The following is a 22,500-nucleotide window of genomic DNA, read 5'->3' on the forward strand; positions in this document are numbered from 1 at the left end:
CATGTTCAGGGGTTCATGTTCAGGGATTCATGTTCAGAGATTCATGTTCAGAGGTTCATGTTCAGAGATTCATGTTCAGGGGTTCATGTTCAGGGGTTCATGTTCAGAGATTCATGTTCAGAGATTCATGTTCAGGGGTTCATGTTCGGAGATTCATGTTCAGGGGTTCATGTTCAGAGATTCATGTTCAGGGGTTCATGTTCAGAGGTTCATGTTCAGAGGTTCATGTTCAGAGGTTCATGTTCGGAGATTCATGTTCAGGGGTTCATGTTCAGGGGTTCATGTTCGGAGATTCATGTTCAGGGGTTCATGTTCAGAGATTCATGTTCAGGGGTTCATGTTCGGAGATTCATGTTCAGGGGTTCATGTTCAGGGGTTCATGTTCAGAGATTCATGTTCAGGGGTTCATGTTCAGAGGTTCATGTTCAGAGGTTCATGTTCAGAGATTCATGTTCAGAGATTCATGTTCAGGGGTTCATGTTCAGAGGTTCATGTTCAGAGGTTCATGTTCAGAGATTCATGTTCGGAGATTCATGTTCAGGGGTTCATGTTCAGGGGTTCATGTTCAGAGATTCATGTTCAGGGTCATGATGTAGCAGCGATGGTAAAAGGACAATGAGGGTAGCCGTCTGGAGGAAACGACTCCTACAACCTTGATATTGACGCCACGAGTTCAGAGCTACTTTTAAAAATGAACCACAATAAATGAGTTTGTTTCATAACAGTCAAACTGGTAATTTCCTGAACTGAGGATTATCGTGTTTTTAAAAACCACATAGAAATCTGTCTATCAGGTACTAAAGTTTACAAAATGGCTAAAGTGGAGTCATGAGTGGTTGACGGCGTTCTGCCTCACCGTCACGCTCCACCAAGACGACTCAGCAAACCTCCGCTGCTTCAACTACAGATACTACTACCTCCTTCTTGCAGTACCGCTTTCTCCCACCAGGAGGTGTACTGAGTCTCAATGTCTGGAGCGCTGGGGTCTATATTAATCAGTCTCACACCTTTCACTGGGGGGGTACTCAGTGATGCTATTACTCAGAGTACTCAGTGATGCTATTACTCAGAGTACTCAGTGATGCTATTACTCAGAGTACTCAGTGATACTATTACTCAGAGTACTTGCCACCTCCAGCCATAGCTTTATTATTTATTTATTTTTCTTTTCTTTTCTTTGCTGCTCAACTTCAGTGTTTGTGGTGAAACAGCGACGTGAGGCAGGAAGACGGGGGCTCGGGACTTTGCATCGCGTTGGAGCTTCCTGTTAGCATAGCGCTTGCCGTGGCGTGGATGTGCGTCCGGGACACGGGAGTCTTGAGCTTTGGGCTCCGGCGCTGATCGCGCTCCGGTAGCTCCGCTTCCCTGAGGCGGTCAGTGTTCTGTTCAGCCGCCGTCAGTGGCGCTATGTCGCGGTCAGTGGCGCTATATCACGGTCAGTGGTGCTATATCACGGTCAGTGGTGCTATATCGCGGTCAGTGGCGCTATATCGCGGTCAGTGGCGCTATATCACGGTCAGTGATGCTATATCGCGGTCAGTGGCGCTATGTCGCGGTCAGTGGCGCTATATCACGGTCAGTGATGCTATATCGCGGTCAGTGGCGCTATATCGCGGTCAGTGGCGCTATATCACGGTCAGTGGTGCTATATCACGGTCAGTGGTGCTATATCACGGTCAGTGATGCTATATCGCGGTCAGTGGCGCTGTATCACGGTCAGTGGTGCTATATCACGGTCAGTGGCGCTATATCACGGTCAGTGATGCTATATCGCGGTCAGTGGCGCTATATCACGGTCAGTGGCGCTATATCACGGTCAGTGATGCTATATCGCGGTCAGTGGCGCTATATCGCGGTCAGTGGCGCTGTATCACGGTCAGTGGTGCTATATCGCGGTCAGTGGTGCTATATCGCGGTCAGTGGTGCTATATCGCGGTCAGTGGTGCTATATCGCGGTCAGTGGTGCTATATCGCGGTCAGTGGTGCTATGTCACGGTCAGTGCTATATTGCGGCCTCCGTGTTCCGGCCTCTGCTGCCGGACCGCGATCAGCGCCGGAGTGGAGCGGCTGCTCCTGCGTTTGAGCAGAAAGCTCCAGACTCCCCTGTCTGTGCCTCAGACTCAGGTTTTTTTTGCCGCTGCAAAAAATAACAGTTAACTAAACAAGTGCAAAGTGGAGGGCCATTCCGTACCGTACCGCGCCGTTCCGTACCGTACCGCGCCATTCCGTACCGTACCGCGCCGTTCCGTACCGTACCGCGCCGTTCCGTACCGCTCTGTACCACTCCGTACCGTACCGCGCCGTTCCGTACCGTTCCGTACCGCTCCGTACCGTACCGCTCCGTACCGTACGGCACCGCGCCGTTCCGTACCGCTCCGTACCGTACCGCTCCGTACCGTACGGCACCGCGCCGTTCCGTACCGCTCCGTACCGTAGGAAAGGAAGTCGTCCTCCTGAACAACAAAGCCATGGAACTCTACATGTTCTCATACTTGCAGCCTCTCCCTCCAAGCCCAACCGTCTGGAACCCTGGTTTCCATGGCGACGTGAGGACGTCAGGACCCCCCCGAATAAACTGGACGACTTTGGACGACACTTAAGATTCTCATGAAAAAGTGAATCGTCTTCACTCCAGAGTCGTTTCACCACCGAACTGCAGCTCCTCTGGTGACGCCCCCTGGTGGTGCCCCCTGGTGGCGCCCTCTGGTGACGCCCCCTGGTGACGCCCCCTGGTGACGCCCTCTGGTGGCGCCCTCTGGTGGCGTCCTCTGGTGGCGCCCTCTGGTGGCGTCCTCTGGTGGCGCCCCCTGGTGACGCCCCCTGGTGACGCCCTCTGGTGGCGCCCTCTGGTGGCGCCCTCTGGTGGCGCCCTCTGGTGGCGTCCTCTGGTGACGCCCCCTGGTGACGCCCCCTGGTGACGCCCCCTGGTGACGTCCTCTGGTGGCGCCCCCTGGTGACGTCCTCTGGTGACGCCCCCTGGTGGCGCCCTCTGGTGGCGCCCCCTGGTGACGCCCCCTGGTGACGTCCTCTGGTGACGCCCCCTGGTGACGTCCTCTGGTGACGCCCCCTGGTGGCGCCCTCTGGTGGCGCCCTCTGGTGGCGTCCTCTGGTGGCGCCCTCTGGTGGCGTCCTCTGGTGACGTCCTCTGGTGACGCCCCCTGGTGACGCCCCCTGGTGACGCCCTCTGGTGGCGCCCTCTGGTGGCGTCCTCTGGTGGCGCCCTCTGGTGGCGTCCTCTGGTGACGTCCTCTGGTGATGTCCTCTGGTGACGCCCCCTGGTGGCGTCCTCTGGTGACGTCCTCTGGTGACGTCCCCTGGTGACGCCCCCTGGTGACGTCCTCTGCTGACGCCCCCTGGTGACGTCCTCTGGTGACGTCCTCTGGTGACGTCCTCTGGTGACGTCCCCTGGTGACGCCCCCTGGTGACGTCCTCTGGTGACGCCCCCTGGTGACGTCCTCTGGTGACGTCCTCTGGTGACGCCCCCTGGTGACGTCCTCTGGTGACGTCCTCTGGTGACGTCCTCTGGTGACGTCCTCTGGTGGCGCCCCCGGCACTCCTGCCAGTCCTCTGGGGACGTGGGTGGAGCCGGTGAGAGGATGAGGGTCTGGTGTTTCTCCTGCTGAACCTGGACCGGCTGGGTCCAGGTCCAGGTCTGGGTCCAGGTCCAGGTCCAGGTCCAGGTCCAGGTCCAGGTCCAGGTCATGGTCCAGGTCCAGGTCTGGGTCCGGGTCCAGGTCCGGGTCCAGGTCCGGGTCCAGGTCCGGGTCCGGTTCAGTCGTCGGGGACATGCTCACCTTTGGAAGCATGACTGGACAGAAAGTGAAAATGTCCTTCCGTCCCCAGGAGAAAGTCACGAGTCAGCAAATATTCATGTTGATGACAAAACATTTGTCTCGTTGTTTTTCTATCGTCTTCAGGACGAGACGCAACATGTCTCATGATGTTGAAGGACTGAATGTCCTGGCCGTCCCCATGTCTCCATGTCTCTGTGTCTCTATGTGTCAATGTCTCCATGACTCCCCCCCCAGATGAAAGTAGTCCTGGAGCCCCCCCCCCCCCAGGTGAAGGTAGTCCTGGGCCCCACCCCCCCAGGTGAAGGTGGTCCTGGAGCCCCCCCCAGGTGAAGGTAGTCCTGGAGCCCCCCCCCAGGTGAAGGTTTTCTGGAGCCGCCCCCCCATGTGAAAGTAGTCCTGGAGCCCCCCCCCCAGGTGAAGGTGGTCTCGAGCCCCCCCCCACCCCCCCAGGTGAAGGTGGTCCTGGAGCCCCCCCCCCAGGTGAAGGTAGTCCTGGAGCCCCCCCCCCCAGGTGAAGGTTTTCTGGAGCCGCCCCCCCAGGTGAAAGTAGTCCTGGAGCCCCCCCCCCCAGGTGAAGGTTTTCTGGAGCCGCCCCCCCAGGTGAAAGTAGTCAAGGAGCCCCCCCACCCCCCAGGTGAAGGTAGTCCTGGAGCCCCCCCCCCCCAGGTGAAGGTTTTCTGGAGCCGCCCCCCCAGGTGAAAATAGTCCTGGAGCCCCCCCCCCCCCCCCCAGCAGGTCACACGGTGGTCTCGTACTCCAGGACCTCCTTGCTGCCCATCATGCTGCAGCGGTACTGGACGCGGGGACAGACGGTGGAGGACGTCTCCAGCAGCAGGACGGTCTTGCGGAGACGGCGGTCTATGAAGTGGGCGTCCCAGGCCGGGTAGCGCTTCCGCGGCAGGTCGATCCGGATCACCGGGCCCTCCGGAGCCCGGGACGAGGAGGACGTCCTGTGGAGGAGCGCCGGGGACGAGCAGGGGGGGGAGGGGCGCACCTGGAAGACGGGCAGGCAGCTGTCCCGGTCCCCGGGGACCGGCTCCCCCGCGTCCTTAGTCCTGGGCAGGGTCCTCGGGGGACTGGTGACCACCATGTCCGTCTGGGACCCCTGGGAGGGGGTGAGGCAGGCGTCCATCACCCCCCCCGCCGCGCCCCGGTCCAGGCAGCCCCCCCAGCGGGGGCCCAGCAGGGGGCCGTCCGGGTGCAGCCAGCAGTAGTACAGCAGCATGAAGAAGGTCCCCAGGGCCGAGCTGCAGGCCACCAGGCAGACCAGGACCAGGGCCGAGGACTCGGAGGCCTGGGGGCCCCGGTACGAGTACCAGGCCGCCGTCAGGGCCACGTTCTCCGCCAGCGTCAGCGAGTAGTACAGCGCCATGCGGGGGCGGCTGGGCCCCCCCTTCACGTTGAACCAGCAGAAGATGTAGATGATCCCCACCACCATGTTGTAGATGATCTCCTCCCACTTCGACATGCAGAAGTCGGTTTCCCCCTGGATGATCCAGAAGGTCATGACGCACCTGCGGGGGACAGGGGACAGGTCTCACGTCTCTGGAACCTGGACCTCCTGTCCTGCCACCAGGACCAGGAGGACAAGCCCCCCCCAGGTCCAACACCTCAAACTCTTCTCGTCACAACAGAAGACCAACTTCATTTTATGTCCCGACGCTTTTAGACTCGCGCTCGGTTTGTATGTCGCACATTTGCATATTTGTGTTGTTTTGTCTCTTGTCCTCAATGTCCTGTGTCCCTCGTCCTGAATGTCCTGTGTCCCTCGTCCTGAATGTCCTGTGTCTCCTGCTGCTCTCGTCCTCAATGTCCTGTGTCTCTCGTCCTGAATGTCGTGTCTCCTGCTGCTCTCGTCCTCAATGTCCTGTGTCTCCCGCGGTTCTCGTCCTCAATGTCCTGTGTCTCTCGTCCTGAATGTCCTGTGTCTCCTGCTGCCCTCGTCCTGAAAGTCCTGTGTCTCTCGTCCTCAATGTCCTGTGTCTCCTGCTGTTCTCGTCCTCAATGTCCTGTGTCTCTCGTCCTGAATGTCGTGTCTCCTGCTGTTCTCGTCCTCAATGTCCTGTGTCTCTCGTCCTGAATGTCGTGTCTCCTGCTGCTCTCGTCCTCAATGTCCTGTGTCTCCCGCGGTTCTCGTCCTCAATGTCCTGTGTCTCTCGTCCTGAATGTCCTGTGTCTCCTGCTGCCCTCGTCCTGAATGTCCTGTGTCCCTCGTCCTGAATGTCCTGTGTCTCCTGCTGCCCTCGTCCTGAATGTCCTGTGTCTCCCGCGGTTCTCGTCCTCAATGTCCTGTGTCTCTCGTCCTGAATGTCCTGTGTCTCTCGTCGTCAATGTCCTGTGTCCCTCGTCGTCAATGTCCTGTGTCTCTCGTCGTCAATGTCCTGTGTCTCTCGTCCTGAATGTCCTGTGTGTCTCGTCCTGAATGTCCTGTGTCCCTCGTCGTCAATGTCCTGTGTCTCTCGTCGTCAATGTCCTGTGTCCCTCGTCGTCAATGTCCTGTGTCTCTCGTCGTCAATGTCCTGTGTCTCTCGTCGTCAATGTCCTGTGTCTCTCGTCGTCAATGTCCTGTGTCTCTCGTCGTCAATGTCCTGTGTCTCTCGTCGTCAATGTCCTGTGTCTCCTGCTGCTCTCGTCCTGAATGTCCTGTGTCTCTCGTTGTAAATGTCCTGTGTCCCTCGTCGTCAATGCCCTGTGTCCCTCGTCGTCAATGTCCTGTGTCTCTCGTCCTGAATGTCCTGCGTCTCTCGTCCTGAATGTCCTGTGTCTCTCGTCGTCAATGTCCTGTGTCTCTCGTCGTCAATGTCCTGTGTCCCTCGTCGTCAATGTCCTGTGTCTCCTGCTGCTCTCGTCCTGAATGTCCTGTGTCTCTCGTTGTAAATGTCCTGTGTCCCTCGTCGTCAATGCCCTGTGTCCCTCGTCGTCAATGTCCTGTGTCTCTCGTCCTGAATGTCCTGCGTCTCTCAATATCCTGTGTCTCCTGCTGCTCTTGTCCTGAATGTCCTGTGTCCCTCGTCGTCAATGTCCTGTGTCTCTCGTCCTGAATGTCCTGCGTCTCTCGTCCTCAATGCCCTGTGTCTCTCGTCCTGAATGTCCTGCGTCTCTCAATATCCTGTGTCTCCTGCTGCTCTTGTCCTGAATGTCCTGTGTCCCTCGTCGTCAATGTCCTGTGTCTCTCGTCCTGAATGTCCTGCGTCTCTCGTCCTGAATGTCCTGTGTCTCTCATCCTGAATGTCCTGTGTCTCTCGTCCTGAATGTCCTGTGTCTCTCGTCGTCAATGTCCTGTGTCCCTCGTCGTCAATGTCCTGTGTCTCTCGTCGTCAATGTCCTGTGTCTCTCGTCCTGAATGTCCTGTGTGTCTCGTCCTGAATGTCCTGTGTCCCTCGTCGTCAATGTCCTGTGTCTCTCGTCGTCAATGTCCTGTGTCCCTCGTCGTCAATGTCCTGTGTCTCTCGTCGTCAATGTCCTGTGTCTCTCGTCGTCAATGTCCTGTGTCTCTCGTCGTCAATGTCCTGTGTCTCTCGTCGTCAATGTCCTGTGTCTCTCGTCGTCAATGTCCTGTGTCTCCTGCTGCTCTCGTCCTGAATGTCCTGTGTCTCTCGTTGTAAATGTCCTGTGTCCCTCGTCGTCAATGCCCTGTGTCCCTCGTCGTCAATGTCCTGTGTCTCTCGTCCTGAATGTCCTGCGTCTCTCGTCCTGAATGTCCTGTGTCTCTCGTCGTCAATGTCCTGTGTCTCTCGTCGTCAATGTCCTGTGTCCCTCGTCGTCAATGTCCTGTGTCTCCTGCTGCTCTCGTCCTGAATGTCCTGTGTCTCTCGTTGTAAATGTCCTGTGTCCCTCGTCGTCAATGCCCTGTGTCCCTCGTCGTCAATGTCCTGTGTCTCTCGTCCTGAATGTCCTGCGTCTCTCAATATCCTGTGTCTCCTGCTGCTCTTGTCCTGAATGTCCTGTGTCCCTCGTCGTCAATGTCCTGTGTCTCTCGTCCTGAATGTCCTGCGTCTCTCGTCCTGAATGTCCTGTGTCTCTCGTCCTCAATGTCCTGTGTCCCTCGTCGTCAATGCCGTGTCCCTCGTCCTGAATGTCCTGCGTCTCTCATCCTCAATGTCCTGTGTCCCTCGTCGTCAATGTCCTGTGTCCCTCGTCCTGAATGTCCTGCTGCTCTTGTCCTGAACGTCCTGTGTCCCTCGTTGTCAATGTCCAATGTCCCTCGTTGTCAATGTCCTGTGTCCCTCGTCCTCAATGTCCTGCTGCTCTTGTCCTGAATGTCCTGTGTCCCTCGTCGTCAATGTCCTGTGTCTCTCGTCCTGAATGTCCTGCGTCTCTCGTCCTGAATGTCCTGTGTCTCTCATCCTGAATGTCCTGTGTCTCTCGTCCTGAATGTCCTGTGTCTCTCGTCGTCAATGTCCTGTGTCCCTCGTCGTCAATGTCCTGTGTCTCTCGTCGTCAATGTCCTGTGTCTCTCGTCGTCAATGTCCTGTGTCTCTCGTCCTGAATGTCCTGTGTGTCTCGTCCTGAATGTCCTGTGTCCCTCGTCGTCAATGTCCTGTGTCTCTCGTCGTCAATGTCCTGTGTCTCTCGTCGTCAATGTCCTGTGTCTCTCGTCGTCAATGTCCTGTGTGTCTCGTCCTGAATGTCCTGTGTCCCTCGTCGTCAATGTCCTGTGTCTCTCGTCGTCAATGTCCTGTGTCTCTCGTCCTGAATGTCCTGTGTGTCTCGTCCTGAATGTCCTGTGTCCCTCGTCGTCAATGTCCTGTGTCTCTCGTCGTCAATGTCCTGTGTCTCTCGTCGTCAATGTCCTGTGTCTCTCGTCCTGAATGTCCTGTGTGTCTCGTCCTGAATGTCCTGTGTCCCTCGTCGTCAATGTCCTGTGTCTCTCGTCGTCAATGTCCTGTGTCTCTCGTCGTCAATGTCCTGTGTCTCTCGTCCTGAATGTCCTGTGTGTCTCGTCCTGAATGTCCTGTGTCCCTCGCCGTCAATGTCCTGTGTCTCTCGTCGTCAATGTCCTGTGTCTCTCGTCCTGAATGTCCTGTGTGTCTCGTCCTGAATGTCCTGTGTCCCTCGTCGTCAATGTCCTGTGTCTCTCGTCGTCAATGTCCTGTGTCTCTCGTCGTCAATGTCCTGTGTCTCTCGTCCTGAATGTCCTGTGTCTCTCGTCGTCAATGTCCTGTGTCTCTCGTCGCCAATGTCCTGTGTCTCTCGTCGTCAATGTCCTGTGTCTCTCGTCGTCAATGTCCTGTGTCTCTCGTCGTCAATGTCCTGTGTCTCTCGTCGTCAATGTCCTGTGTCTCTCGTCCTGAATGTCCTGTGTGTCTCGTCCTGAATGTCCTGTGTCTCTCGTCCTGAATGTCCTGTGTGTCTCGTCCTGAATGTCCTGTGTCCCTCGTCGTCAATGTCCTGTGTCTCTCGTCGTCAATGTCCTGTGTCTCTCGTCGTCAATGTCCTGTGTCTCTCGTCCTGAATGTCCTGTGTCTCTCGTCGTCAATGTCCTGTGTCTCTCGTCGCCAATGTCCTGTGTCTCTCGTCGTCAATGTCCTGTGTCTCTCGTCGTCAATGTCCTGTGTCTCTCGTCGTCAATGTCCTGTGTCTCTCGTCGTCAATGTCCTGTGTCTCTCGTCGTCAATGTCCTGTGTCTCTCGTCCTGAATGTCCTGTGTGTCTCGTCCTGAATGTCCTGTGTCCCTCGCCGTCAATGTCCTGTGTCTCTCGTCGTCAATGTCCTGTGTCTCTCGTCCTGAATGTCCTGTGTGTCTCGTCCTGAATGTCCTGTGTCCCTCGTCGTCAATGTGCTGTGTCTCTCGTCGTCAATGTCCTGTGTCTCTCGTCGCCAATGTCCTGTGTCTCTCATCGTCAATGTCCTGTGTCTCTCGTCGTCAATGTCCTGTGTCTCTCGTCCTGAATGTCCTGTGTCTCCTGCTGCCCTCGTCCTGAATGTCCTGTGTCTCCCGCGGTTCTCGTCCTCAATGTCCTGTGTCTCTCGTCCTGAATGTCCTGTGTCTCCTGCTGCCCTCGTCCTGAAAGTCCTGTGTCTCTCGTCCCCAATGTCCTGTGTCTCCCGCGGTTCTCGTCCTCAATGTCCTGTGTCTCTCGTCCTGAATGTCCTGTGTCTCCTGCTGCCCTCGTCCTGAATGTCCTGTGTCCCTCGTCCTGAATGTCCTGTGTCTCCTGCTGCCCTCGTCCTGAATGTCCTGTGTCTCCCGCGGTTCTCGTCCTCAATGTCCTGTGTCTCTCGTCCTGAATGTCCTGTGTCTCCTGCTGCCCTCGTCCTGAATGTCCTGTGTCTCCCGCGGTTCTCGTCCTCAATGTCCTGTGTCTCTCGTCCTGAATGTCCTGTGTCTCCTGCTGCCCTCGTCCTGAAAGTCCTGTGTCTCTCGTCCTCAATGTCCTGTGTCTCCTGCTGTTCTCGTCCTCAATGTCCTGTGTCTCTCGTCCTGAATGTCGTGTCTCCTGCTGCTCTCGTCCTCAATGTCCTGTGTATCCCGCGGTTCTCGTCCTCAATGTCCTGTGTCTCTCGTCCTGAATGTCCTGTGTCTCCTGCTGCCCTCGTCCTGAATGTCCTGTGTCTCTCGTCCTGAATGTCCTGTGTCTCCTGCTGCCCTCGTCCTCAATGTCCTGTGTCTCTTGTCCTGAATGTCCTGTGTCTCCTGCTGCCCTCGTCCTCAATGTCCTGTGTCTCCTGCTGCTCTCATCCTCAATGTCCTGTGTCCCTCGTCCTCAATGTCCTGTGTCTCCTGCTGCTCTCGTCCTGAGTGTCCTGTGTCCCTCGTCCTGAATGTCCTGTGTCTCCTGCTGCTCTCGTCCTGAATGTCCTGTGTCCCTCGTCCTCAATGTCCTGTGTCTCCTGCTGCTCTCGTCCTGAATGTCCTGTGTCCCTCGTCCTGAATGTCCTGTGTCTCTCGTCCTTAATGTCCTGTGTCCCTCGTCCTCAATGTCCTGTGTCTCTCGTCCTTAATGTCCTGTGTCTCCTGCTGCTCTCGTCCTGAATGTCCTGTGTCTCTCGTTGTAAATGTCCTGTGTCCCTCGTCGTCAATGCCCTGTGTCCCTCGTCCTGAATGTCCTGTGTCTCTCGTCCTCAATGTCCTGTGTCCCTCGTCGTCAATGTCCTGCGTCTCTCAATATCCTGTGTCTCCTGCTGCTCTTGTCCTGAATGTCCTGTGTCCCTCGTTGTCAATGTCCTGTGTCCCTCGTTGTCAATGTCCTGTGTCCCTCGTTGTCAATGTCCTGTGTCCCTCGTCCTGAATGTCCTGTGTCTCTCGTCCTGAATGTCCTGCGTCTCTCGTCCTCAATGCCCTGTGTCTCTCGTCCTGAATGTCCTGCGTCTCTCAATATCCTGTGTCTCCTGCTGCTCTTGTCCTGAATGTCCTGTGTCCCTCGTCGTCAATGTCCTGTGTCTCTCGTCCTGAATGTCCTGCGTCTCTCGTCCTGAATGTCCTGTGTCTCTCATCCTGAATGTCCTGTGTCTCTCGTCCTGAATGTCCTGTGTCTCTCGTCGTCAATGTCCTGTGTCCCTCGTCGTCAATGTCCTGTGTCTCTCGTCGTCAATGTCCTGTGTCTCTCGTCCTGAATGTCCTGTGTGTCTCGTCCTGAATGTCCTGTGTCCCTCGTCGTCAATGTCCTGTGTCTCTCGTCGTCAATGTCCTGTGTCCCTCGTCGTCAATGTCCTGTGTCTCTCGTCGTCAATGTCCTGTGTCTCTCGTCGTCAATGTCCTGTGTCTCTCGTCGTCAATGTCCTGTGTCTCTCGTCGTCAATGTCCTGTGTCTCTCGTCGTCAATGTCCTGTGTCTCTCGTCGTCAATGTCCTGTGTCTCCTGCTGCTCTCGTCCTGAATGTCCTGTGTCTCTCGTTGTAAATGTCCTGTGTCCCTCGTCGTCAATGCCCTGTGTCCCTCGTCCTGAATGTCCTGTGTCTCTCGTCCTGAATGTCCTGCGTCTCTCAATATCCTGTGTCTCCTGCTGCTCTTGTCCTGAATGTCCTGTGTCCCTCGTCGTCAATGTCCTGTGTCTCTCGTCCTGAATGTCCTGCGTCTCTCGTCCTGAATGTCCTGTGTCTCTCGTCGTCAATGTCCTGTGTCTCTCGTCGTCAATGTCCTGTGTCCCTCGTCGTCAATGTCCTGTGTCTCCTGCTGCTCTCGTCCTGAATGTCCTGTGTCTCTCGTTGTAAATGTCCTGTGTCCCTCGTCGTCAATGCCCTGTGTCCCTCGTCGTCAATGTCCTGTGTCTCTCGTCCTGAATGTCCTGCGTCTCTCAATATCCTGTGTCTCCTGCTGCTCTTGTCCTGAATGTCCTGTGTCCCTCGTCGTCAATGTCCTGTGTCTCTCGTCCTGAATGTCCTGCGTCTCTCGTCCTGAATGTCCTGTGTCTCTCGTCCTCAATGTCCTGTGTCCCTCGTCGTCAATGCCGTGTCCCTCGTCCTGAATGTCCTGCGTCTCTCATCCTCAATGTCCTGTGTCCCTCGTCGTCAATGTCCTGTGTCCCTCGTCCTGAATGTCCTGCTGCTCTTGTCCTGAATGTCCTGTGTCCCTCGTCGTCAATGTCCTGTGTCTCTCGTCCTGAACGTCCTGTGTCCCTCGTTGTCAATGTCCAATGTCCCTCGTTGTCAATGTCCTGTGTCCCTCGTCCTCAATGTCCTGCTGCTCTTGTCCTGAATGTCCTGTGTCCCTCGTCGTCAATGTCCTGTGTCTCTCGTCCTGAATGTCCTGCGTCTCTCGTCCTGAATGTCCTGTGTCTCTCATCCTGAATGTCCTGTGTCCCTCGTCGTCAATGTCCTGTGTCTCTCGTCGTCAATGTCCTGTGTCTCTCGTCGTCAATGTCCTGTGTCTCTCGTCCTGAATGTCCTGTGTCTCTCGTCGTCAATGTCCTGTGTCCCTCGTCGTCAATGTCCTGTGTCTCTCGTCGTCAATGTCCTGTGTCTCTCGTCGTCAATGTCCTGTGTCTCTCGTCCTGAATGTCCTGTGTGTCTCGTCCTGAATGTCCTGTGTCCCTCGTCGTCAATGTCCTGTGTCTCTCGTCGTCAATGTCCTGTGTCTCTCGTCGTCAATGTCCTGTGTCTCTCGTCGTCAATGTCCTGTGTGTCTCGTCCTGAATGTCCTGTGTCCCTCGTCGTCAATGTCCTGTGTCTCTCGTCGTCAATGTCCTGTGTCTCTCGTCGTCAATGTCCTGTGTCTCTCGTCCTGAATGTCCTGTGTGTCTCGTCCTGAATGTCCTGTGTCCCTCGTCGTCAATGTCCTGTGTCTCTCGTCGTCAATGTCCTGTGTCTCTCGTCGTCAATGTCCTGTGTCTCTCGTCCTGAATGTCCTGTGTGTCTCGTCCTGAATGTCCTGTGTCCCTCGTCGTCAATGTCCTGTGTCTCTCGTCGTCAATGTCCTGTGTCTCTCGTCGTCAATGTCCTGTGTCTCTCGTCCTGAATGTCCTGTGTGTCTCGTCCTGAATGTCCTGTGTCCCTCGCCGTCAATGTCCTGTGTCTCTCGTCGTCAATGTCCTGTGTCTCTCGTCCTGAATGTCCTGTGTGTCTCGTCCTGAATGTCCTGTGTCCCTCGTCGTCAATGTCCTGTGTCTCTCGTCGTCAATGTCCTGTGTCTCTCGTCGTCAATGTCCTGTGTCTCTCGTCCTGAATGTCCTGTGTGTCTCGTCCTGAATGTCCTGTGTCCCTCGCCGTCAATGTCCTGTGTCTCTCGTCGTCAATGTCCTGTGTCTCTCGTCCTGAATGTCCTGTGTGTCTCGTCCTGAATGTCCTGTGTCCCTCGTCGTCAATGTCCTGTGTCTCTCGTCGTCAATGTCCTGTGTCTCTCGTCGCCAATGTCCTGTGTCTCTCATCGTCAATGTCCTGTGTCTCTCGTCGTCAATGTCCTGTGTCTCTCGTCGTCAATGTCCTGTGTCTCTCGTCGCCAATGTCCTGTGTCTCTCGTCGTCAATGTCCTGTGTCTCTCGTCGTCAATGTCCTGTGTCTCTCGTCGCCAATGTCCTGTGTCTCTCGTCGTCAATGTCCTGTGTCTCTCGTCGTCAATGTCCTGTGTCTCTCGTCGTCAATGTCCTGTGTCTCTCGTCGTCAATGTCCTGTGTCTCTCGTCGTCAATGTCCTGTGTGTCTCGTCCTGAATGTCCTGTGTCCCTCGCCGTCAATGTCCTGTGTCTCTCGTCGTCAATGTCCTGTGTCTCTCGTCCTGAATGTCCTGTGTGTCTCGTCCTGAATGTCCTGTGTCCCTCGTCGTCAATGTCCTGTGTCTCTCGTCGTCAATGTCCTGTGTCTCTCGTCGCCAATGTCCTGTGTCTCTCATCGTCAATGTCCTGTGTCTCTCGTCGTCAATGTCCTGTGTCTCTCGTCGTCAATGTCCTGTGTCTCTCGTCGCCAATGTCCTGTGTCTCTCGTCGTCAATGTCCTGTGTCTCTCGTCCTGAATGTCCTGTGTGTCTCGTCCTGAATGTCCTGTGTCCCTCGTCGTCAATGTCCTGTGTCTCTCGTCGTCAATGTCCTGTGTCTCTCGTCGCCAATGTCCTGTGTCTCTCATCCTCAATGTCCTGTGTCTCTCGTCGTCAATGTCCTGTGTCTCTCGTCGCCAATGTCCTGTGTCTCTCGTCGTCAATGTCCTGTGTCTCTCGTCGTCAATGTCCTGTGTCTCTCGTCGCCAATGTCCTGTGTCTCTCGTCGTCAATGTCCTGTGTCTCTCGTCGTCAATGTCCTGTGTCTCTCGTCGTCAATGTCCTGTGTCTCTCATCGTCAATGTCCTGTGTCTCTCGTCGTCAATGTCCTGTGTCTCTCGTCGTCAATGTCCTGTGTCTCTCATCGTCAATGTCCTGTGTCTCTCATCGTCAATGTCCTGTGTCTCTCGTCGTCAATGTCCTGTGTCTCTCGTCGTCAATGTCCTGTGTCCCGAGGAGTGAAACTTTGATAAAGTCAAGTTTGTGCTGATTAACTCATGTTATTACTGGAACCTGAACCTCCACGGAGCTCCAGAGGAACTTGAACCTCCACGGAGCTCCAGAGGAACCTGAACCTCCACGGAGCTCCAGAGGAACCTGAACCTCCACGGAGCTCCAGAGGAACCTGAACCTCCACGGAGCTCCAGAGGAACTTGAACCTCCACGGAGCTCCAGAGGAACATGAACCTCCACGGAGCTCCAGAGGAACATGAACCTCCACGGAGCTCCAGAGGAACTTGAACCTCCACGGAGCTCCAGAGGAACTTGAACCTCCACGGAGCTCCAGAGGAACTTGAACCTCCACGGAGCTCCAGAGGAACTTGAACCTCCACGGAGCTCCAGAGGAACCTGAACCTCCACGGAGCTCCAGAGGAACCTGAACCTCCACGGAGCTCCAGAGGAACATGAACCTCCACGGAGCTCCAGAGGAACTTGAACCTCCACGGAGCTCCAGAGGAACCTGAACCTCCACGGAGCTCCAGAGGAACATGAACCTCCACGGAGCTCCAGAGGAACTTGAACCTCCACGGAGCTCCAGAGGAACTTGAACCTCCACGGAGCTCCAGAGGAACCTGAACCTCTTGAATCTCCTCAGAAACCTGCAGTGAGGCTCCAGGCCTGCAGGGGGCAGCGTGACGCTGTGACCTAACCTCACCAACACTTTGTCTACACTTCAACTGGGGGCGGAGCTTCAACTGGGGGCGGAGCTTCAACTGGGGACGGAGCTTCAACTGGGGGCGGAGCTTCAAGAATCATCGTGAGCAGAGACGGAGCTGCTTCACGTGTAAACGCAAGAAATGTCATTTATTTATTAATTTATTCATTGATTCTATTAATTTATTCATTGATTCAATTAATTTATTCATTGATTCAATTAATTAATTAATTCATTGATTTATTTACTCGTTCATTCAATTGATTAATTTATTTCTTTATTCGTTTATTTATTTGAATCCCAGCCGGCCCGGTCCGGCCTGAGGAGGACCAGTAGGGGTCCTGGTGGTTCTGGACCTCACCAGGCCGGTCCGGCCTGAGGAGGACCAGTAGGGGTCCTGGTGGTTCTGGACCTCACCAGTGGCTGACGATGAAGATCCCGAAGTAGAGCTGGAAGACGGAGGCGAAGAGGGCGAAGGCCACGGTCCTCGCCCCGATGGTGAAGAAGTGCCACAGCATCTGGGCCGTCACCGCCTTGTAGGACATCGGCAGCTTGTCGTCCCTCGAGTCCCTCAGGACCTTCTGGTAGGACGCGATCATCCAGGCCAGAGACACCAGGGAGGCCGAGGCCGACAGACCTGCAGGACACGGAGTCTGGTCAGCCTCCTGTAGGGGGCGGCAGAGAGCTGCACTACTGGTCAGCCTCCTGTAGGGGGCGGCAGAGAGCTGCACTACTGGTCCACCTCCTGTAAGGGGCAGCAGAGAGCTGCACTACTGGTCCGCCTCCTGTAGGGGGCGGCCGAGAGCTGCACTACTGGTCCGCCTCCTGTAGGGGGCGGCAGAGAGCTGCACTACTGGTCCGCCTCCTGTAGGGGGCGGCAGAGAGCTGCACTACTGGTCCGCCTCCTGTAGGGGGCGGCAGAGAGCTGCACTACTGGTCAGCCTCCTGTAGGGGGCGGCAGAGAGCTGCACTACTGGTCCACCTCCTGTAAGGGGCAGCAGAGAGCTGCACTACTGGTCAGTCTCCTGTAGGGGGCGGCCGAGAGCTGCACTACTGGTCCGCCTCCTGTAGGGGGCGGCAGAGAGCTGCACTACTGGTCCGCCTCCTGTAGGGGGCGGCAGAGAGCTGCACTACTGGTCAGCCTCCTGTAGGGGGCGGCAGAGAGCTGCACTACTGGTCCACCTCCTGTAAGGGGCAGCAGAGAGCTGCACTACTGGTCCGCCTCCTGTAGGGGGCGGCAGAGAGCTGCACTACTGGTCCGCCTCCTGTAGGGGGCGGCAGAGAGCTGCACTACTGGTCAGCCTCCTGTAGGGGGCGGCAGAGAGCTGCACTACTGGTCCACCTCCTGTAAGGGGCGGCAGAGAGCTGCACTACTGGTCAGTCTCCTGTAGGGGGCGGCCGAGAGCTGCACTACTGGTCCGCCTCCTGTAGGGGGCGGCAGAGAGCTGCACTACTGGTCCGCCTCCTGTAGGGGGCGGCAGAGAGCTGCACTACTGGTCAGCCTCCTGTAGGGGGCGGCAGAGAGCTGCACTACTGGTCCACCTCCTGTAAGGGGCAGCAGAGAGCTGCACTACTGGTCCGCCTCCTGTAGGGGGCGGCAGAGAGCTGCACTACTGGTCCGCCTCCTGTAGGGGGCGGCAGAGAGCTGCACTACTGGTCCGCCTCCTGTAGGGGGCGGCAGAGAGCTGCACTACTGGTCAGCCTCCTGTAGGGGGCGGCAGAGAGCTGCACTACTGGTCAGCCTCCTGTAGGGGGTGGCCGAGAGCTGCACTACTGGTCCGCCTCCTGTAGGGGGCGGCAGAGAGCTGCACTACTGGTCAGCCTCCTGTAGGGGGCGGCCGAGAGCTGCACTACTGGTCAGCCTCCTGTAGGGGGCGGCCGAGAGCTGCACTACTGGTCAGCCTCCTGTAGGGGGCGGCCGAGAGCTGCACTACTGGTCAGCCTCCTGTAGGGGGCGGCAGAGAGCTGCACTACTGGTCCGCCTCCTGTAGGGGGCGGCAGAGAGCTGCACTACTGGTCCTCCTCCTGTAGGGGGCGGCAGAGAGCTGCACTACTGGTCCGCCTCCTGTAGGGGGCGGCAGAGAGCTGCACTACTGGTCCGCCTCCTGTAGGGGGCGGCCGAGAGCTGCACTACTGGTCAGCCTCCTGTAGGGGGCAGCCGAGAGCTGCACTACTGGTCCGCCTCCTGTAGGGGGCGGCAGAGAGCTGCACTACTGGTCCGCCTCCTGTAGGGGGCGGCAGAGAGCTGCACTACTGGTCCGCCTCCTGTAGGGGGCGGCCGAGAGCTGCACTACTGGTCCGCCTCCTGTAGGGGGCGGCAGAGAGCTGCACTACTGGTCCGCCTCCTGTAGGGGGCGGCAGAGAGCTGCACTACTGGTCAGCCTCCTGTAGGGGGCGGCAGAGAGCTGCACTACTGGTCCGCCTCCTGTAGGGGGCGGCAGAGAGCTGCACTACTGGTCAGCCTCCTGTAGGGGGCGGCCGAGAGCTGCACTACTGGTCAGCCTCCTGTAGGGGGCGGCAGAGAGCTGCACTACTGGTCAGCAGAGAGCTGCACTACTGGTCAGCAGAGAGCTGCACTACTGGTCCACCTCCTGTAGGGGGCGGCAGAGAGCTGCACTACTGGTCAGCCTCCTGTAGGGGGCGGCCGAGAGCTGCACTACTGGTCAGCCTCCTGTAGGGGGCGGCAGAGAGCTGCACTACTGGTCAGCAGAGAGCTGCACTACTGGTCAGCAGAGAGCTGCACTACTGGTCCACCTCCTGTACTGGGCGGCAGAGAGCTGCACTACTGGTCAGCCTCCTGTAGGGGGCGGCAGAGAGCTGCACTACTGGTCAGCCTCCTGTAGGGGGCGGCCGAGAGCTGCACTACTGGTCAGCCTCCTGTAGGGGGCGGCAGAGAGCTGCACTACTGGTCAGCAGAGAGCTGCACTACTGGTCAGCAGAGAGCTGCACTACTGGTCCACCTCCTGTAGGGGGCGGCAGAGAGCTGCACTACTGGTCAGCCTCCTGTAGGGGGCGGCCGAGAGCTGCACTACTGGTCAGCCTCCTGTAGGGGGCGGCAGAGAGCTGCACTACTGGTCAGCAGAGAGCTGCACTACTGGTCAGCAGAGAGCTGCACTACTGGTCCACCTCCTGTACTGGGCGGCAGAGAGCTGCACTACTGGTCAGCCTCCTGTAGGGGGCGGCAGAGAGCTGCACTACTGGTCAGCCTCCTGTAGGGGGCGGCAGAGAGCTGCACTACTGGTCAGCCTCCTGTAGGGGGCGGCAGAGTGAGTGTATTTTGTTTTATTCATCAAAGGCCAATCTGCTTCTTCAGAGGTGTGAATGAATAAAGCATCAACTCTGGTAGTGAGAGCTACACACACACACACACACACACACACACACACACACACACACACACACACACACACACACACACACACACACACACACCTTGCAGCGGCAGCACAGCGTTCCCGTGGATCATGATGCTCAGCTGCAGGACGAGCTGCGGCGCCGACTTGAGGAAGGCCTCCAGGAGGCGGAGCATAGTGATGTCAGCGCTCTCGAACATCAGCCGCCAGTGGAAGTGGCGGCGGGGCCCGTTGCTATGCCAACGGCTCTGGGCGCCCAGGTAGAGGGCGTGGATGTACCTGAGGGCGAGTGACAGAGAGAGAGAGAGAGAGTGAGAGAGCGAGAGCGAGACAGAGAGACAGAGCGAGGGAGAGGGAGAGAGAGAGAGAGAGAGAGAGAGAGAGAGAGAGAGAGAGAGAGAGAGAGAGAGAGACAGAGAGACAGAGCGAGGGAGAGGGAGAGAGAGAGAGAGAGAGAGAGAGAGAGAGAGAGAGAGAGAGAGAGAGACAGAGCGAGGGAGAGGGAGAGAGAGAGAGAGAGAGAGAGAGAGAGAGAGTTACCAAACCTCCAACCGTCCAAAGTAAAAGTTGGTAGAAATACTAATAAATTAAAAAATGTCCTCAAACTTCCTGTTTCGCTTCAGAAAAGTTTCACGTTTCTTTCTGATTAACAAGAAACGGCAGCGTCTAGTGGCCAACATGGGAACTACATGTCTGTTTATGACGGGTTCTGGTTTTTATTTGTGTCAATTGGGCATCGTTACACACACACACACACACACACACACACACACACACACACACACACACACACACACACACACACACACACACACACACACACACACACACACACACACACATACACACACACACAAACGCTATAAATATCCATGTGCCACTCAAAGTGAATCAGTTGTCTTTCCCCGAGCTGCTGTCCCACATATCCATTCAACTGAGCTGTGTGTGTGTGTGTGTGTGTGTGTGTGTGTGTGTGTGTGTGTGTGTGTGTGTGTGTGTGTGTGTGTGTGTGTACCAGTGTTATTTTGAGCTGTGTGTTTGAACGACTGAACAAACGGCAGAAATAGAAAAAAAAAGGTCAGCGTCTGTCAGAGGAAGTGTTTTCATGTTCTGTGTTTCAGTACCTGGAAAAAACATGTGGTCCCCTGAGAGTGACACCCCCCCTACCCCCCCCACCCCCCCCCTACCCTCCTGCCCCCCCTACCCTCCTGCCCCCCCACCCCGACCCCCCCACACCCCCCACCTGGTAGAAGTAAAGTGGCAGGTACTAAGTAAAGTAGCAGGTACTTAGTAAAGTAGCAGGTACTAAGTAAAGTGGCAGGTACTAAGTAAAGTAGCAGGTACTTAGTAAAGTGGCAGGTACTAAGTAAAGTAGCAGGTACTTAGTAAAGTGGCAGGTACTAAGTAAAGTGGCAGGTACTAAGTAAAGTGGCAGGTACTAAGTAAAGTAGCAGGTACTTAGTAAAGTAGCAGGTACTAAGTAAAGTGGCAGGTACTAAGTAAAGTAGCAGGTACTTAGTAAAGTGGCAGGTACTAAGTAAAGTGGCAGGTACTAAGTAAAGTAGCAGGTACTTAGTAAAGTAGCAGGTACTAAGTAAAGTGGCAGGTACTAAGTAAAGTAGCAGGTACTTAGTAAAGTAGCAGGTACTAAGTAAAGTGGCAGGTACTAAGTAAAGTAGCAGGTACTTAGTAAAGTGGCAGGTACTTAGTAAAGTGGCAGGTACTAAGTAAAGTAGCAGGTACTTAGTAAAGTAGCAGGTACTAAGTAAAGTGGCAGGTACTAAGTAAAGTAGCAGGTACTTAGTAAAGTGGCAGGTACTTAGTAAAGTGGCAGGTACTAAGTAAAGTGGCAGGTACTAAGTAAAGTAGCAGGTACTTAGTAAAGTAGCAGGTACTTAGTAAAGTGGCAGGTACTTAGTAAAGTGGCAGGTACAAAGTAAAGTGGCAGGTACTTAGTAAAGTGGCAGGTACTAAGTAAAGTGGCAGGTACTAAGTAAAGTAGCAGGTACTTAGTAAAGTAGCAGGTACTAAGTAAAGTGGCAGGTACTAAGTAAAGTAGCAGGTACTTAGTAAAGTAGCAGGTACTAAGTAAAGTGGCAGGTACAAAGTAAAGTAGCAGGTACTTAGTAAAGTGGCAGGTACTTAGTAAAGTGGCAGGTACTTAGTAAAGTGGCAGGTACTAAGTAAAGTGGCAGGTACTAAGTAAAGTGGCAGGTACTTAGTAAAGTAGCAGGTACTTAGTAAAGTGGCAGGTACTAAGTAAAGTGGCAGGTACTAAGTAAAGTGGCAGGTACTTAGTAAAGTTGCAGGTACTTAGTAAAGTGGCAGGTACTTAGTAAAGTGGCAGGTACAAAGTAAAGTGGCAGGTACTAGCAGGTGGGGGAGACGCGGGATGAACAGGAAGTGGTAGAAAAGGACACTTCCTGTCAGACCAGAGGACAGTTGTGGGTCGACCAACAGAAATGTATTTGAAATGGTAGCAGTATTGGAGTACTTGAGACTGGTCTGGGTCTCCAGGATGTCGGTCTGCACCGGGTCTTGGTCCTTTCAGGTCTTTGTGTTGTTTTGGTTCTCTAAAGTGTTGATGACATCACTAAGCAGAACACTGCGGTGCTTTGATCTCCTGTCATCTGTGCTGTTTACTGAAGGTCTGTACTTTATTGACTTCCTCTTCTCCTTCGTCCTTGTTTGAACGTTGCGTCTCTTCACACCTCCACGTGTCTCTGCTTCTTGTTTGTCTTCGCCACTCTGGTGCTTCTTTTAAACTGAATTTCATTTTGGAAACAACTTGTGAAACGTTCAGCCAGGAGTCGTGGAGGCGTTTCTTTTTTCATGTCTTCACAGTGGCGCTTTTTGTTTTGTCTGTTTGAGAAGAATGGAAAGAAAAAGAAGAGGTTTGGTGGAGAGCAGCGTCTGAACACGAGCTGAGCCTCGAACACCAGATTATAGAGCATCTTCCTCCTCTAATCCAGATAATAGAGCATCTTCCTCCTCTAATACAGATTATAGAGCATCTTCCACCTCTAATCCAGATAATAGAGCATCTTCCTCCTCTAATCCAGATTATAGAGCATCTGCTTCCTCTAATCCAGATTATAGAGCATCTTCCTCCTCTAATCCAGATAATAGAGCATCTTCCTCCTCTAACACCAGATTATAAAGCATCTTCCTCCTCTAATCCAGATAATAGAGCATCTTCCTCCTCTAACACCAGATTATAAAGCATCTTCCTCCTCTAACACCAGATTATAAAGCATCTTCCTCCTCTAAGCCAGATAATAGAGCATCTTCCTCCTCTAGTCCAGATTATAGAGCATCTTCCTCCTCTAATCCAGATTATAGAGCATCTTCCTCTAATCCAGATAATAGAGCATCTTCCTCCTCTAACACCAGATTATAGAGCATATTCCTCCTCTAATCCAGATAATAGAGCATCTTCCTCCTCTAACACCAGATTATAGAGCATCTTCCTCCTCTAATCCAGATAATAGAGCTTCTTCCTCCTCTAACACCAGATTATAGAGCATCTTCCTCCTCTAATCCAGATAATAGAGCATCTTCCTCCTCTAATCCAGATTATAGAGCATCTTCCTCCTCTAACACCAGATTATAGAGCATCTTCCTCCTCTAATCCAGATAATAGAGCGTCTTCCTCCTCTAATCCAGATAATAGAGCGTCTTCCTCCTCAAATCCAGATTATAGAGCATCTTCCTCCTCTAACACCAGATTATAGAGCATCTTCCTCCTCTAACACCAGATTATAGAGCATCTTCCTCCTCTAACACCAGAT

General features: G+C 55.0%; 1 protein-coding gene across 1 annotated transcript in view; it reads right to left on the reverse strand.

Annotated features, from left to right (window-relative positions):
* Positions 1-4,530: 4,530 nt before the first annotated feature.
* LOC308148718 (XK-related protein 7-like) overlaps positions 4,531-22,500 on the reverse strand; it is a gene marked incomplete at both ends in the record, with an annotated part of 32,529 nt that continues 14,559 nt past the window's right edge. Inside the window, 3 exons of the mRNA XM_080522225.1 lie at positions 4,531-5,308; positions 15,774-15,993; positions 18,789-18,988. Of these exons, the coding sequence (XP_080378351.1) occupies positions 4,531-5,308; positions 15,774-15,993; positions 18,789-18,988 (1,198 nt within the window). The remainder of the gene's footprint in view (positions 5,309-15,773; positions 15,994-18,788; positions 18,989-22,500) is intronic.

The sequence above is a fragment of the Blennius ocellaris genome, assembly GCF_963422515.1.
Source record: "Blennius ocellaris genome assembly, contig: SCAFFOLD_86, whole genome shotgun sequence".
NCBI classification, from domain to species: Eukaryota; Metazoa; Chordata; class Actinopteri; order Blenniiformes; family Blenniidae; genus Blennius; species Blennius ocellaris.